Source organism: Felis catus, chromosome D3 (genome assembly GCF_018350175.1).
Source record: "Felis catus isolate Fca126 chromosome D3, F.catus_Fca126_mat1.0, whole genome shotgun sequence".
Lineage (NCBI taxonomy): Eukaryota > Metazoa > Chordata > Mammalia > Carnivora > Felidae > Felis > Felis catus.
Window position 1 is genome coordinate 16,480,224 of NC_058379.1, and position 13,274 is coordinate 16,493,497.

The 13,274-nt window shown below is 53.3% G+C and overlaps 1 protein-coding gene across 1 annotated transcript in view; it reads right to left on the minus strand.

Moving 5' to 3' along the window:
- Positions 1-11,825, minus strand: part of PXN (paxillin) — a 47,350-nt gene extending 35,525 nt beyond the window's left edge. Inside the window, exon 1 of the mRNA XM_023241482.2 lies at positions 11,672-11,825. Within this exon, the coding sequence (XP_023097250.2) occupies positions 11,672-11,684 (13 nt within the window). The 5' untranslated portion in view covers positions 11,685-11,825. The remainder of the gene's footprint in view (positions 1-11,671) is intronic.
- Positions 11,826-13,274: the final 1,449 nt, after the last annotated feature.

Below are 13,274 nucleotides of genomic sequence, written 5' to 3' on the forward strand. Positions count from 1 at the left end.
CTTGGGATTCTCTGTCTCCCTCTCTACCCCTCCCTCTCTCTCTCTCTCTCTCTCAAAAATAAATAAATAAACTTTTCTTTTTTAAGCCACAAAACTCCTTGTGCAATTGCAGTCTTTGATAAAAGTCCACTATATAAACTGATAAAAAGTGAGTCACTCTCACTGAGGAAGTTGATGGGCTGAAGATGCCCACACACACCCAGAGGGGATACCCTAAGACTCTTTCCAGTTCCGGAAGCGTCGGGAAGGGTCTATGGAAGACGGGATCAGTCCAGAGCCACATAAAGGCGAGCACTGACCGATCACACCCAACAGAACACTCAGAGGACAAATCTCACAGGCAGAAGGAGCAGGGAGAGGAGGAAGGGCAGGGCAGAGGTGACGTCTAAGCTAGAGACGCCAAAAGGCACTGCTACCAGCCAACAAACCAGCAAACCAAGGGTCCCTGGGGACAGATGGACTAGGACACCCCCGGCCCCCAAGCCTGTGCACGAAGCCAGGCAGAGAACAGCTGTCTCCAGGTCAGTGTTCCTGCTGCTCTTGGGGCACAAACAGGATGTTTGGAAGCAGATGACCACAAGTAACCACAGGAAGCTGTGACAACCACCTCCAGGTGACACTTCTCTTCTTTCCCCAGCTTGTTTCCCGCGTGACTGCCTCAGGCAGGCAAAAAGACTTCAAGTGCCGACTTCCCAAGAGCGAGAAGGGGCAGGAATCCTTGGAAAGTTCAGGATAGAGGAGAGGAGGCCATCTGAGGTGGTGAGGCAGAGAGGAAATGAGGCCACCCCACTATCCCTGCAGCTCACCCCACGGGTACAGCTAGGCCGACACTACTGAGAAATGGTAAGGAAACCACACAGCCACTCATGGGACCCAGACAGGCAGCCTGTGACCAAGCAAGAACTTTCCAAGAAGGGTAGCATGTGACCAAGCAAGCCCAGGAAGGTAGCCACGTCAAGTCTGTGAGGCGCGAGTGTAGTTTTCCAGAAGCCATGGCCTCTCCTTCAAGCCCACCCCAGAGGGGCCAGCCTGACTTGGCTGTCCTGGAGCTTAGCAGTGATGAGAAGCCACCCCAGTGGGTCAGCCAGGCCAGGAGTTCAGGGGTGGGGGATGGTAAATCCAGAGGAAACCAAGAGCAGGCCGTGGGACACTCCCACTTCCACCTAAGCAAGAGGAATGTTCCTGGAAACACAGAGCAAGGAAAAGCCTGGCCGGGACTCTCTGAGCCATTTCTACCTCCTAATGGGGCCCACAGATCAACTGCCCCTAGAAAGGCACAGAGGCAGGCAGGGCAGCCCAACCAGGGAGCCAGCTTCTTGCTATCAGCTGGGCTCACTCAACTGACAAAAACCTCAGTTCGTGGTCCAAAAAAACCAAACTCTCCCTTTCTCTACTGCTCATAGGAGCCTCAGTGGCCTAGACCCATCCTTCGAGGCTTTGTAGGTGTCACGGAGCATCTTTCACTGGATCTCTGTGACACCTCTCAAACATTAGTGTTAGATAAGCAATTAGTATAAACCAAGCCACGGAATGACCTCCTTCCCCAGCCACTTCCGCCCCAAAGCCACCAAAGAGACTCTGGGGAAATGAAATGTCATTTAACCAAAACCCAACTTGACACCCCCAGCACTAGGGAACAGCCATTCCGTCCGCAGAGCTGCGCTCCCGGGCTTCTACCCCACGGGGCCAGGAAGAGTCCCAAATCACAACCTCCCAGGAGATAACCCATGTGAGATTCCTCCCTCAGACCAAGCTGAATGGTCAACCCGGCTCATGTGCACTAAATGTTCACCACCAAGGCCACAGCAAGCATAGGCAGCAGACTGGTGAAGTGGAGGGGTGACAGAGAAAGCCAAGGCCCCAAAGCGATATCTAGATTTGTCCAAGGAGGAATCATAATAACAATCGTTACTATTTATTAAGTGCTTTAAGGCATCTCAAGAAATGTGCCTGTTTCACCGAGGCTATGGGTGTAAGGTGACGGGCCACAGTCACACAGTTAGCAAGTGGCAGTGATGACTCAGACCCTGGAGTGGCTGATGTCAGAGCCTGCCTTCTGCCCAGGGCACTAGACTGCCTCCCCACCAACCCAGAACCCAGAGGGTCTCTGGCTCAGATTCTCCAGCAGAAGAGGCGTGCTGGAGGTCTGGCATCACAGTGGGTGTCTGCAGTTCATACCCATTTAATCATCAACCACCATCAAATATTAAGCAACTGCAGACAGCGTAGCTGTCCTTGGCACTTAGCACGCAAGATCCCTCTCTTGAAGGGGCCTACCAGGCAGAGGGGAGACCAAAGAAGCCCCGTTTACATAGATTTGTTACACTGCCATGGGTGAGTCAAGAGGTTGGCTGGTCTGAACCAGAACAAAGCCGTCTCAAGGTGGCAGCTGCAGAGACCTTCCAGGAGGAGGAAGAGGGGAGATTGGTGAGGAGGAGGGGAGACAGACAGGTGAGGAGGCAATTTTCTGCAACTTGGACAAAGATCCAGACTCTGTGTGGAGCTAAGTGCTTGGAAGTGGTCAGAAGTCACATCTAACTCAAGAATGCAGTTTGAGAAAGCCTCTATCTAGATGGGGCGCCTGGCGGGCTCAGGCGGTGGAGCACGGGACTCTTAGTCTCAAGGTTGCGAGTTCAAGCCTCACAAGGGGGTAGAGATGACTTTTAAAGAAAGAAAGAAAGAAAGAAAGAAAGAAAGAAAGAAAGAAAAGAAAGAAAGAAAGAAAGTCTCAAAAAAGTTAAAAAAGGAAACCACTGAGACTTAGCAACTCCGTGTTTGCTATAAACCCAAGGCAGAAAGACAGAATTTTTTTTTTAATGTTTATTTATTTGGGGGGTGAGGTGCAGAGAGAGGGGGACAGAGGATCCGAAGCAGGCTGCAAGCTGAGAGCAGAGGGCCCGATGTGGGGCCTGAACTCACGAACCATGAGGTCATGACCTGAGCCAAAGTCAGCTACTTAAGCAACTGAGCTATCCACACGCCCCTGTACTGTATTTATATATTTAAAAAAAAAAAAAAAAAAAAAGCCATGTATAAGTTGACCCACACGTTCAAACCTGTGTTGTTTAAGGGACAACTGTAATTTGGAATAATTTTTTAAGATTTTTTTAAAAGTTTATTTATTTTATGGGGCGCCTGGGTGGCTCAGTCGGTTAAGCGTCCGACTTCGGCTCAGGTCATGATCTCGTGGTCCGTGAGTTCGAGCCCCGCATCAGGCTCTCTGCTGACCGCTCAGAGCCTGGAGCCTGTTTCAGATTCTGTGCCTCCCTCTCTCTGACCCTCCCCTGTTCATGCTCTGTCTCTCTGTGTCTCAAAAATAAATAAACGTTAAAAAAAATTATAAAAAAATTTTAAAAAAGTTTATTTATTTATTTTGAAAGAGACAGAGACAGTGTGAGTGGGGGGAGGGGCAGAGAGAGAGGGAGAGAGAGAATCCCAAGCAGGCTCCTCGCTGCCAGGGCAAAGCCCCACGAGGGGCTCCAACTCAGGAAACCATAAGATCGTGACCTGAGCCAAAACCAAGAGTCCTACGCTTAACTGACTGAGCCACCCAGGAGCCCCTAGGACATTTTTAAATACTACCAAGGCCAAGCAGGCCAAAATCCAACCTGTGATTCCAGTATGAAGAACCGAAACGAGAATGGGTTCGGTGCCGGAAGATCTAAGGTCAGGCTCTAAGGTCAAGCTCTTGCATCAGGATTTGTGGTCATACTGGGTGTGTCTGCTTCCTCGGAGTCCCTTGAGCGGCAGTTACAGCTTCCTCTTCTGTAACAGGGAAAACTATCTCTCACCCCAAAGGGTTTTTGTCAGAATCGTATCAAAAATGAGGAAGCACGTGAAAATGTTGCCTAAATCTCAAAGTGTTGCACAAAGGCCCATGATTTCACACAGGCCCAGAGAAGAGAGGGGACAGTAACAGAGAAAGTAGACGATGGATGAGGCCAAGAAGAGAGAGTGAGAAGGAAATGAGGCCGGAAGAATCTGCACAATAGAATCCACGTCAGGGGTGGAAATACAAATTTAGGAGTCGCCAACACACAAGTGAAAAAAGAGGTCACGCAAGCAGATAAACTGACCTAGGTACCTAGGAGAAAAACAGGGAGCCAGCAGAAGCCTCTGGAATCACACAGAGGTGCACCCCCACAAAGGGATCAGAGAAGGAATCTGGGGGGTGGAGGGGTCTGTAGAGAAGTGGATCTCAAGGGAGGGAGGGGGAAATATGGCCACTAAAGGATAGGATGTAGGGGCGCCTGGGTGGCTCAGTCAGTTAAGCATTTGCCTTCGGCTCAGGTCCTGATCTCATGGTTTGTGAGTTCGAGCCCCACATCGGGCTCTCTGCTGTCCACAAAGAGCCCGCTTCAGATCCTCTGTCCCCTTTTCTCTCTGCCCTTCCCCAACTCATTTTCTCTCTCTCTCTCTCTCTCTCTCTCTCTCTCTCTCTCTCAAAAAAAAAAAACAACAACAACAAATGGGATGCATTCTTAGCAAAAGAGAAAACATGAAAGAATGGTTCAAGCTGTGTTAAAAACAGAAAACGAGCAAAGAAGGGATGAGGAAGTTGGAAAGAGCAGGCAGGTAGAGAGAGGGAACCAGAAGAAAAAGGGAGCCACAGATGGCTACATGGGGTCTACCCTGAAGGGGTGTATGGGGGGAGAGAGGCACCGGAGGTCTTAACAGGTGTTGGGGTGGAAAGAGATGTGTGGGGCGAATGAACAGACAGCCAGGGAGGGTGTCCCTGCTGTGTGCCACACACTCCCGCATCCCTCGTCTCCCGCGGACTCAGGAGGCAGGAGGCAGCCACCTTCCAACAGGACTTTTCTGTTGTCGGGAGACCCAGGTCTCCATAGCTCATTCGAAAGGATACACAGACTGCCGTCCAGAGGAGTCTCGGCAGTCTGAGGATCCGTGAGCTAAACCGAAAAGAGCCCCCCAGAGGCTTCCACCCACCTCCGAACTCACCCAGGGTTCCACTATTCAAAACAGCTGGAAATGTGCGCCCCCCTCTCCCCAAGAAGAAAACAGAACAGAACATGGCTGTCTCTGCCAAGTGAGTTCTGAATAAGCTGCATTCCATTTCATTAAAACAATTACCTGAGTCCCAGCCAAGAATTACATACAGCTTCCTCACAGCACCACCCCTCCCCCCCCATAAAACACACATCGTGCTGCGTTTCAAACAGGCAGAGAAAGGCCATGACGCACCACTCTGAGACCTCACTAGGAAGATCCCTCGATCCCTACCAAGTGGCCAGCCTCTGCATCCTTGCATGCCGGCAGACGGACACGAGTCTCAAAGAAGACCCTAGAGTGAAGTGCTCCCTTTACAAGAGTCTGCCCAAAATGTTTCTAGTGGGCTCCAGGGCCTCAAAGCCAAGGGGGCTGCTGGCACCAGAATCCAGCTTTTTCTCCCAAACAGATGGGAGGCCCAAGTGGCCCAGCCTTGAGTCAGCACAGAACAAGAGGGACCTGGGAGTGGGGATTCCAGGAGTGGGAACGTGAAGTCTGGAGAACTGGACGGCTAGATCTGGGCTGCAAGCAAGAGCCCGGGGCCACTCTGGCCCATGCTGCCCACAGGCTAGTGGTGTCCTTTTGGCCACAGATAAGAGGTTCATGATGTGAAGCAAATGGCATTTCACCCCCTCCCCCAGGCTCCAGCTGCCCAGAGGCTCCTCTTCTGTAAAGGCCTTGCTCTGCATCCCACCCAGGCAACCCTCTCCAAACTCCAAAGCAGAGCCCAGCATCCCCCTCGCCCTGACCCTGGTCTCATTAATGTCACCACACCCAAAATAACCCCGGAGGCTGCCTCCACACTGTGGAAGCTGTCTGCCTCTGGCTGGCCCTGTCCTTTTTTCTGCACAGGTCGCCATGGCTATGTGCCCTCACCCGAGCTGAGAGTTAGTTACCAGTCATTCTCATCCCAGGCCCCCTTGGCTCCTGTCTACCCACACAGTCACCGCCTGCACAGAGTCACGGGAGGCCAAGAGTTACAGGTAGACACTTATGAACACCCCAGGCTGAATAACCCTGAGCCCACTAAGGAAAAAAGCAGTGTCTTCTTACTTTTTCCAACTTTTTTTCATGAAAGTGTCTAAACATACAGAGAAGTTGAAAGACCAATACAATGAGCACCCATATGCCCTCTACCTAGATTCAGTCATTAATGTTTTGCCATTCTGGGGGCGCCTGGGCGGCTCAGTTAAGTACCCAACTCTCAATCTTGGCTCAGTCCATGATCTCGAGGTTTGTGAGATGGAGCCTCACGTTAGGCTCTGCACTGACAGTGAGGAGCCTGCTTGGGATTCTCTCCTGCTCTCTCTGCCCCTCTCCTGCTCGTTCTCTCCCTCCCTCTCTCCCTCTCTCTCTCTCTCTCAAAAATAAATAAAAGCATTAAAAAATTTTTAAAAAAATTTTGCCATTTTATATAAACACACATACATGTGCTTAGGAGCTCTCTCTGTATATACATATGTATACATCCACTTTCTTTATTCCACCATTTAAAACTGAGTTGCAGACATCATGACATTTTACTCCCAAATACTTTTAACATGCACCTAACAATGACAATATTCTCCCATAAAACCACAATACCACAATCACACAAGAAATAAGCATTAAAAGGCTGTCTTTAAGGGAAAACTTGGCCACCGGGGGCTCTGCGGGGCCTGGCCAACCACACATTCAGCCTGGGCCAGTGGGCCCAGCATCCACGGCCTCCCTGGAGAGGCCATCCCTCAGCCCCACTGGTTAGGCAATCAATTTGTTAGTTGGAAGACTCATCAGGACGTGAATGCACATTTCAGGCCAGATGTGAGACTCCCAACAAGACCCCAACTGAAGAGGAAAAGTGGACGTCAGGGCTGAGGGGGTTCTGGGCCTATACTGAGTGAGGAGATACCCCTTTTCATCAGGTGCTTTGTCAAGGTTTCTGGGAAAACTCAGCCCCCTAATTCTTTCTCTCTGTCTCTCCCTTCCAGAGTACGTCTTCAATTCTCCTCCTTAAAAGTTTTCAACAACTTTCTGCTCTGAAAAAGGGTTGGTGCAGCAAAGGACAAACACCTGAATGAAGACAGGAGCAAATCTGTATGGAGCAGGGGCACAGAGAGCTTGATTCCAACCAGAGAAGCCACATGGAACAGGAAGGAAGAAGACGGATGTGGGACACCGAACAGAGGATGAGGCGTGTGGGGAGGAGCCAGGAAAGATGTTTAGCATCTAGAAATGTAACACAATCAAACCAACAGGCAACCAAGATCCGATCCAGTATCACGAGCAGAGGTGTAAAAATGGTTACAAGCCCGACTCTGCGTTTAAACCCCAGCCCTGCTATTCTCTAGTTAACAGAACTTGGGCAAGGGGGCTAACCCTCTCTGTGCCTCAGTTTCCCCATCTGTAAAATGGGTAGTAGTAGTAGTACTAAGAACAGAACCTGTGCCTCCTGTGGCCAACATGAGTCAATGAAACAATGTGTGTAAAGTGCCCAGCACAGTACCTGCACATAATAAGTGCTCATTAAACATTTAACCATTATGAGAAAGAGTTCTACGGATGTTTGTTATTATTAGTGAAGGCGCTGAGACCAGGACAACACAGGGAAGAGCTGGAACGAGTGGGAAGGTAGGAGGAAGTCTTTCAACTCTCTGGCCTTGGAGCAAGGTAACAGGCCCTTGCCGGGTCAGCACACTCCATGCAAAACGTGAACATGGCGGAGAGGCGCGGAGTGAGTGCCTCAGCGGTAATTCTGGCTTTTCGTAGGCCTCTCCTGCCAAGGACACCCCCCAGCCTCCCAATGCAGGGCCATCACTGGGGAAGCTGGAGGCAGTGCTTCGATGTTCTCTTGGAAGACCTCCAACCCACAATGGCAGAGCAGCCCAAACCTCTCCACACTGGGCTGAGGCTGTCCAGACAGCAGACAGCTACGCACAACAGAAAGGGCACCTGCTTAGGACTCAAACACACCAGGGTCTGGAGCCCAGCTCTGCACCTCACTGGTGCATTGCCCAGAAGATCTGGTGTTGACGAAGAACACAACATCACTCCACAGCTGCCCCTGCCACAGGCCCAGCAGCTGGATGCCCTGACCCTGGCCTAACACACAGAGACACCACAGACAGACAAGCCCGAAGTCCAGACTTTCCATGGAAACAGGGAGGCTCCGTAGTCCGGAATGCCCCAAGCAACTCCCCTGCCCCCCTAACACTCCCCCTAAGGACAATGAGGCACTGTTTTTCAGAGGGTCCAGACTGCTGAGAAGCTGAAGGAAGACATGTCCAGATTCTAGAAGCAACTGGGCATTGCCAACAGCTGGCTGTCCCCCCTAGAAGAGATGGGAAGGCAAAGCTATCAAGGTCTGAATTGGACCCACCCTTTGCCACAGAGGCCATTTCCTCGGGATGGCCCCCAGCACACAAATTTCAAAGGTAACTAGCAATTACTCAGCAGGCTCAAGGCTCATCCTCCAGTTAGTCACCTCACTGAGCATTTAACCTTATTACGATTTTGATGACCAGATCTGGAATTGGATCAGTCTGGGTTCCAATCCCAGCTCCCCCCAGTGAACCTCCCAGAGCTCAGGTTTCCACATCTGTACAGTGGAGATAAAACATTTCTCTCTCTCTCTCTCTCTCTCTCTCTCTCTCGGAATGGCGGTGATCATACCCATAAAGTGCTGAGTCTGATGCCTGTCTCCCATCAAGCACACGTGACTATTACTGGACCGCAGCTGTGGTCACAGCCCCCCAAGTGCACTAAGGAACATGAACGAGGGAGAGTGAGGAGTTGGGTCGGAAACGGTAATCACAGTGCATCTCACTCAGTGTTGTGGGAGCTCTGTCCAGGAAACTCCAGCCAGAACTCAACAGGGCGAACTCCGGGCCAAACCGGCGTCTAAACAGTAATGGGAAAAGCCACCAGCAGCCACCCCGCAGCACAAAGCAGAGAGAACACACAGGCAAGGGCAGTGTTGATGTTTTTCTGCCCAAAGAGCTATAAATTCGTAACTTATTAAACAGCACGTGGTGAGTCTGTCACCAGCAGCTAAGGGGAGGGAAGAGTTCCCCAATTTTTGTTTTGAGACCCAAAAAAACAAAGTCACAGCAGAGTCTCTGCCCCCTCTAGCCTTGCCACAGGACAGACCATAAACTCCCATTTCAGGGACTCTTCAGGGACTCACAGCTCTTCAGCTGTGAGAGCACTCTCAGGAGAAAAATCAAAATAAGCAGCCTGGCCTTTGTGTCCGCCCAAACTAAGGAAAACAGCTGACAGGCAGTGTGCTGAGCAGCCATCCAGACAGCTGATGGGGCCTGAGCACAGAGGCAAATTCCTCTCCCCTTCCTGCTCGCCCCATTGCTCCCACCCTGGGGCTCTGGGACTCCAGGGCAGCCAGGCGTGGCTGGCCTCCGGGAGCTGAGGCCCAGGAAGTCCGGCAGCCCAGAAACAACTGCGGAGTCTGTGCTGGAAGGCGGCAGAAGTTACAGGTGGCAGCCGTCACCCCCTGAGACTCCTCCTTCACATGCTGCCTACCCCCCTCCTCAGGAAGAAAGGCCTCTTGGTCCACGAGAGCTGCGGGACCAGGCTTCTCTCTAGTCATGGTTTTGTCATTCTGTGGCTGTGCAGCCTTGGGCAAGTGAATCACCCTCTCTGACTCCCAGTTTTTCCCATTCATAAAAGACAGGCAGTGGTGACAGCAGTGGCCCTAAGGGGCTCTTATGAAGGGCTGCTGTGAGAGCAGGACACGCTGAGGTACGGGGAAGCCCTCCATAAACTGCAAATTTCATTTCCTGTCACCCCCTATACCACTCTCCTCTCTTTCCCTGAGACTAGCTCAGTCTCCTGGCCCTAAATGGAAGACCATCAGGGGACAGGAATTCTGGACTCCAACAGCAAACTCTACAAAACCTTCTCGGACCTTCAAACAGCACTGTGTGGAAGGGACTGCACAGAAGCAACAGCACCACATCAGCATTTTAGAAACTGTAACTCTGCTCCCCAGTTCCTGCTGGGAAAGCATCGAGACTTTCAGATCCTGATTCAAAACCTATCCCCCCAGCCTCCTTTCAGCTTATCTTTTATGTGGGGGGAAAAAAAAAAACCTGCCTGCAAGGCACGCCAACCTGGTGTTGGAAAAATCGGTGCCAAGCCTGACCCGAAGGCAGAGAACTATGCTTGGCAGCCATCGCACTCCACAAAACAGGCAGGACTGGACACCATCCCCAGCGCCGGGATCTCTCAGCAGCGCCCTGATCTTTTTCAAAAGGAAGCTGGCGGTCCTCCTCCCTGTCCGCTTGGAAGTCCAGTACCTACAAATAGCCAGTCTTAACTTAGTGCCCTGTGCGCTTGGGGGAGGCCCGTCAGTGCTGTCTGATGAATCTGCTCCTCAGAGCCTGGGACAGAGAAAGCATCAATGGTCACACAAGCCACCCACAGTCCAGAGAGGGAAGACAAGGCTCCTACAGAGAAGAAACTCCCCCCCCTCACCTCCCCAGCTCGGAGGCCCTCCAGCTACAGGCATGAAGGGGAGGGACAGACAGTGAAGAAGTGAATCCTCTCACCACAGGGTTCAGGCCACTCAAGGCATTCCTAGAACCCTGGCCTCAACCCCCTCGGGTTTCGTGTCTGGTTTCAGGAGATACTTTCCCCTGCCCTAACACCAGGTCTACACAGCACTGAAAAGGGTAGTTTTGGAGCTCCGATAACAAGAAAACAGTAAAACTCTGTTCTGGGCATCCTGTCCTCTTTACCTGCGTGGCCTCCAGCAAGGTTTGATGCTAGGGGGGTGGGGGGAACTCTGCCAGCCCCGGACAAGTCCAGAGATGGCCATACCTCGGGGCCCACTTCCCACCGCATTCCCCTGGCACTGCACCAGAATCTGGGAGTGGGGGAAGAATCATGTCTCCCCAGCTTACTCTTCTAGGATTAGGCTGATCTGTGATAGGAAAGGGGAGGGGCTGGCCCACAGAGTGGACAGGACAGTCAGCGAAATGGAGTGGGCAGCCCATGAAACAGGGTGCCCAGACCTGGGGTGGGGGGGTGGTTAGTGGGGACAGATGAGAAACTTGTCTTTGTGGGGGTGTGGTCATCGGAGGCTCATCTCTAACTTGTGAAATGAAAAGGGTGGGCTTGGAGGGGCTATCCCTGAAGTGGGGGTGCCAGTCTGTGAAGTGGGGGTCCTCAAAGGGGTGAGAGCAGGTCCTGGAAATGAGGGACCAACCAGGAGTTCAGGCAGCTGTTCCCCGAGTTGGGCGGCCGATCAGTGAGGTGGGGGGTGAGGGAACGGTCTGTGAAGGGAGGGTCCCACAGCGGGGGGGAGGTGGTGCTGTGCCGGCAGCGGGGGTCCGTCCCTGGGGCGGACGGGGCGGGTCCCCGAGGCGCAAGCTGGCCCCTGAGGCTGGTCTGGGAGATGGGGGTGGGTCCCCGAGGTCCCGAGTCCGGAGGTGGAGCCGTCCCCGAGGCGGGGGGTGGCGGCTGTGAGGACCGCGGTGGGGCCGGCCTGGCAAAGGACTCAGGCCGGGCCCGGGATCCCGGCCCAGCGGAGCTCCATCAGGCAGCGAGCAGAGCCAGGACCCGGGCCGCCGGAGGAGGGATCCCGCAGCCCCCGCCGCCAGCTCGCTCCCGCCCGGCCCGAGGCCGCGCGCCCCTCGCACCCTCCTTCCTCGACCTCCCGCTCACTCACCGAGGTCGTCCATGGCGGGACCGCGGGCGCCGGGAGCCGGCTCAGCGTCGCGCTCGCTGCCCGTCCCGGGGCCGCTCCTCTCCGCCCCGCAACTTTTCCGCCGCGAGCCTCGGCCCGGAACGGAACGAGCCGCCGCCGCGCGCCCCCGCGCCCGCCGCGTGCCCCGCCCCCGCGAGCACGCGCGCCCCGCCCCCCACCCGCGGTCGCCCCCGCGAGCAAGTTGGCCCCGCCCCGTGCGCACGCTAGCCCCGCCCCGCCGCAGGCCCGCGAGCGCGCGCCCAGCCGGCGGCGGGCCACGCCGGGCGGGGAGGCGGCGCCCCCTTGCGGCCCAGCTGGCAGGTGGCGGCCCCCACCCCCCTCACCCCGCCCAGGCCTTCCGGCCCTGCTGTCAGCCTTTCTGTCCGTCTCAAAGTCACAAGCCTGACCGTCTGGCTGACAGATCCATCTCCTGTCTTGACATCTCAGTCTGATCTGTGTCTGTCCATCCATCGGTCACTCAATCATCACATATCAATCCACTGGAGAGTCAGATTTGTCCACCTGTCTGTCTACCTGTCTACCAGTAGGTCATCTCCCAGGAGGACCATAAATCAGTACCAGGTAAAGCAAGGAACCTTTGGAGGACCTTTCTTGGGGTTGCCCTCTGGACCGATGGCAGTGCAGCTTGCAATCCAGCCTTTGGGGCCAGATCCAATACTTTCTTCTTTTTTTTTTTTACATTTATTTATTTTTGAGAGACAGAGAACAAGTGGGGGAGGGGCAGAAAGAGAATGAGACACAGAATCCAAAGCAGTCTCCAGGTTCTGAGCTATCAGCACAGAGCCCAGAGCCCCACGTGGGGCCCAAACTCACAAACCTGGAGATCATGACCTGAGCCAAAGTTGGTCGCCTAACCGACTGAGCCACCCAGGAGCCCCTGGATTCAATACTTTCAAAGTTGTATATCCTTTAATCTTCCACATGTCTACCCTCCCTAGAGGGAGACCTTTCCAAAACTCTGCAAGGAGCACAGGGGACCCCACCTTGGATATTAAAGGGAAGACTTCAAGGAGATTATACCCAGTGCCAGGCACAGTTTCCTGAAACACCCACTCACTCAGAGATCAGGTAATAATAACAGCTGCGGTTCATGGAGTGCCAGATACTATACAGCTATTATCTAAGTTAATTCTCATAGAGGCAGTTATTACTATCAGCCCTTCCCCTTTCTTTGCAAAGGGCAATGGTAGTTTGTTGATTCTATATAAAAATACCCTGAAAGCAACACTTCAAGTTCCCCTGCCCACAAGAATCCAGCCCCCAAGCCCCTCTGGATCAAGTCAGATCCTCCAGGAAGCAGATGTTGAAATAGAGTTGGTGGCTGGCGGGGGGGGGGGGGGGGGGGGGGGGGGGGGGGGGAGGGTTCAGCGGCAACAACCATGAAGGAGAAAGAGGAAGAAGCAGAATTGGACAAGGGCTCATCTGACAAAGATAGACAACCTATCAGGGAGCACCAGAACAAAAACTCATTAGAGGATCTCCATTGGGCAGAAGTATTCAAGCCCCAGGACCCCCAGCATGTTCAGCCATTGGCTGGGGACGCCCTGGAAGAGTGTAACCTCTT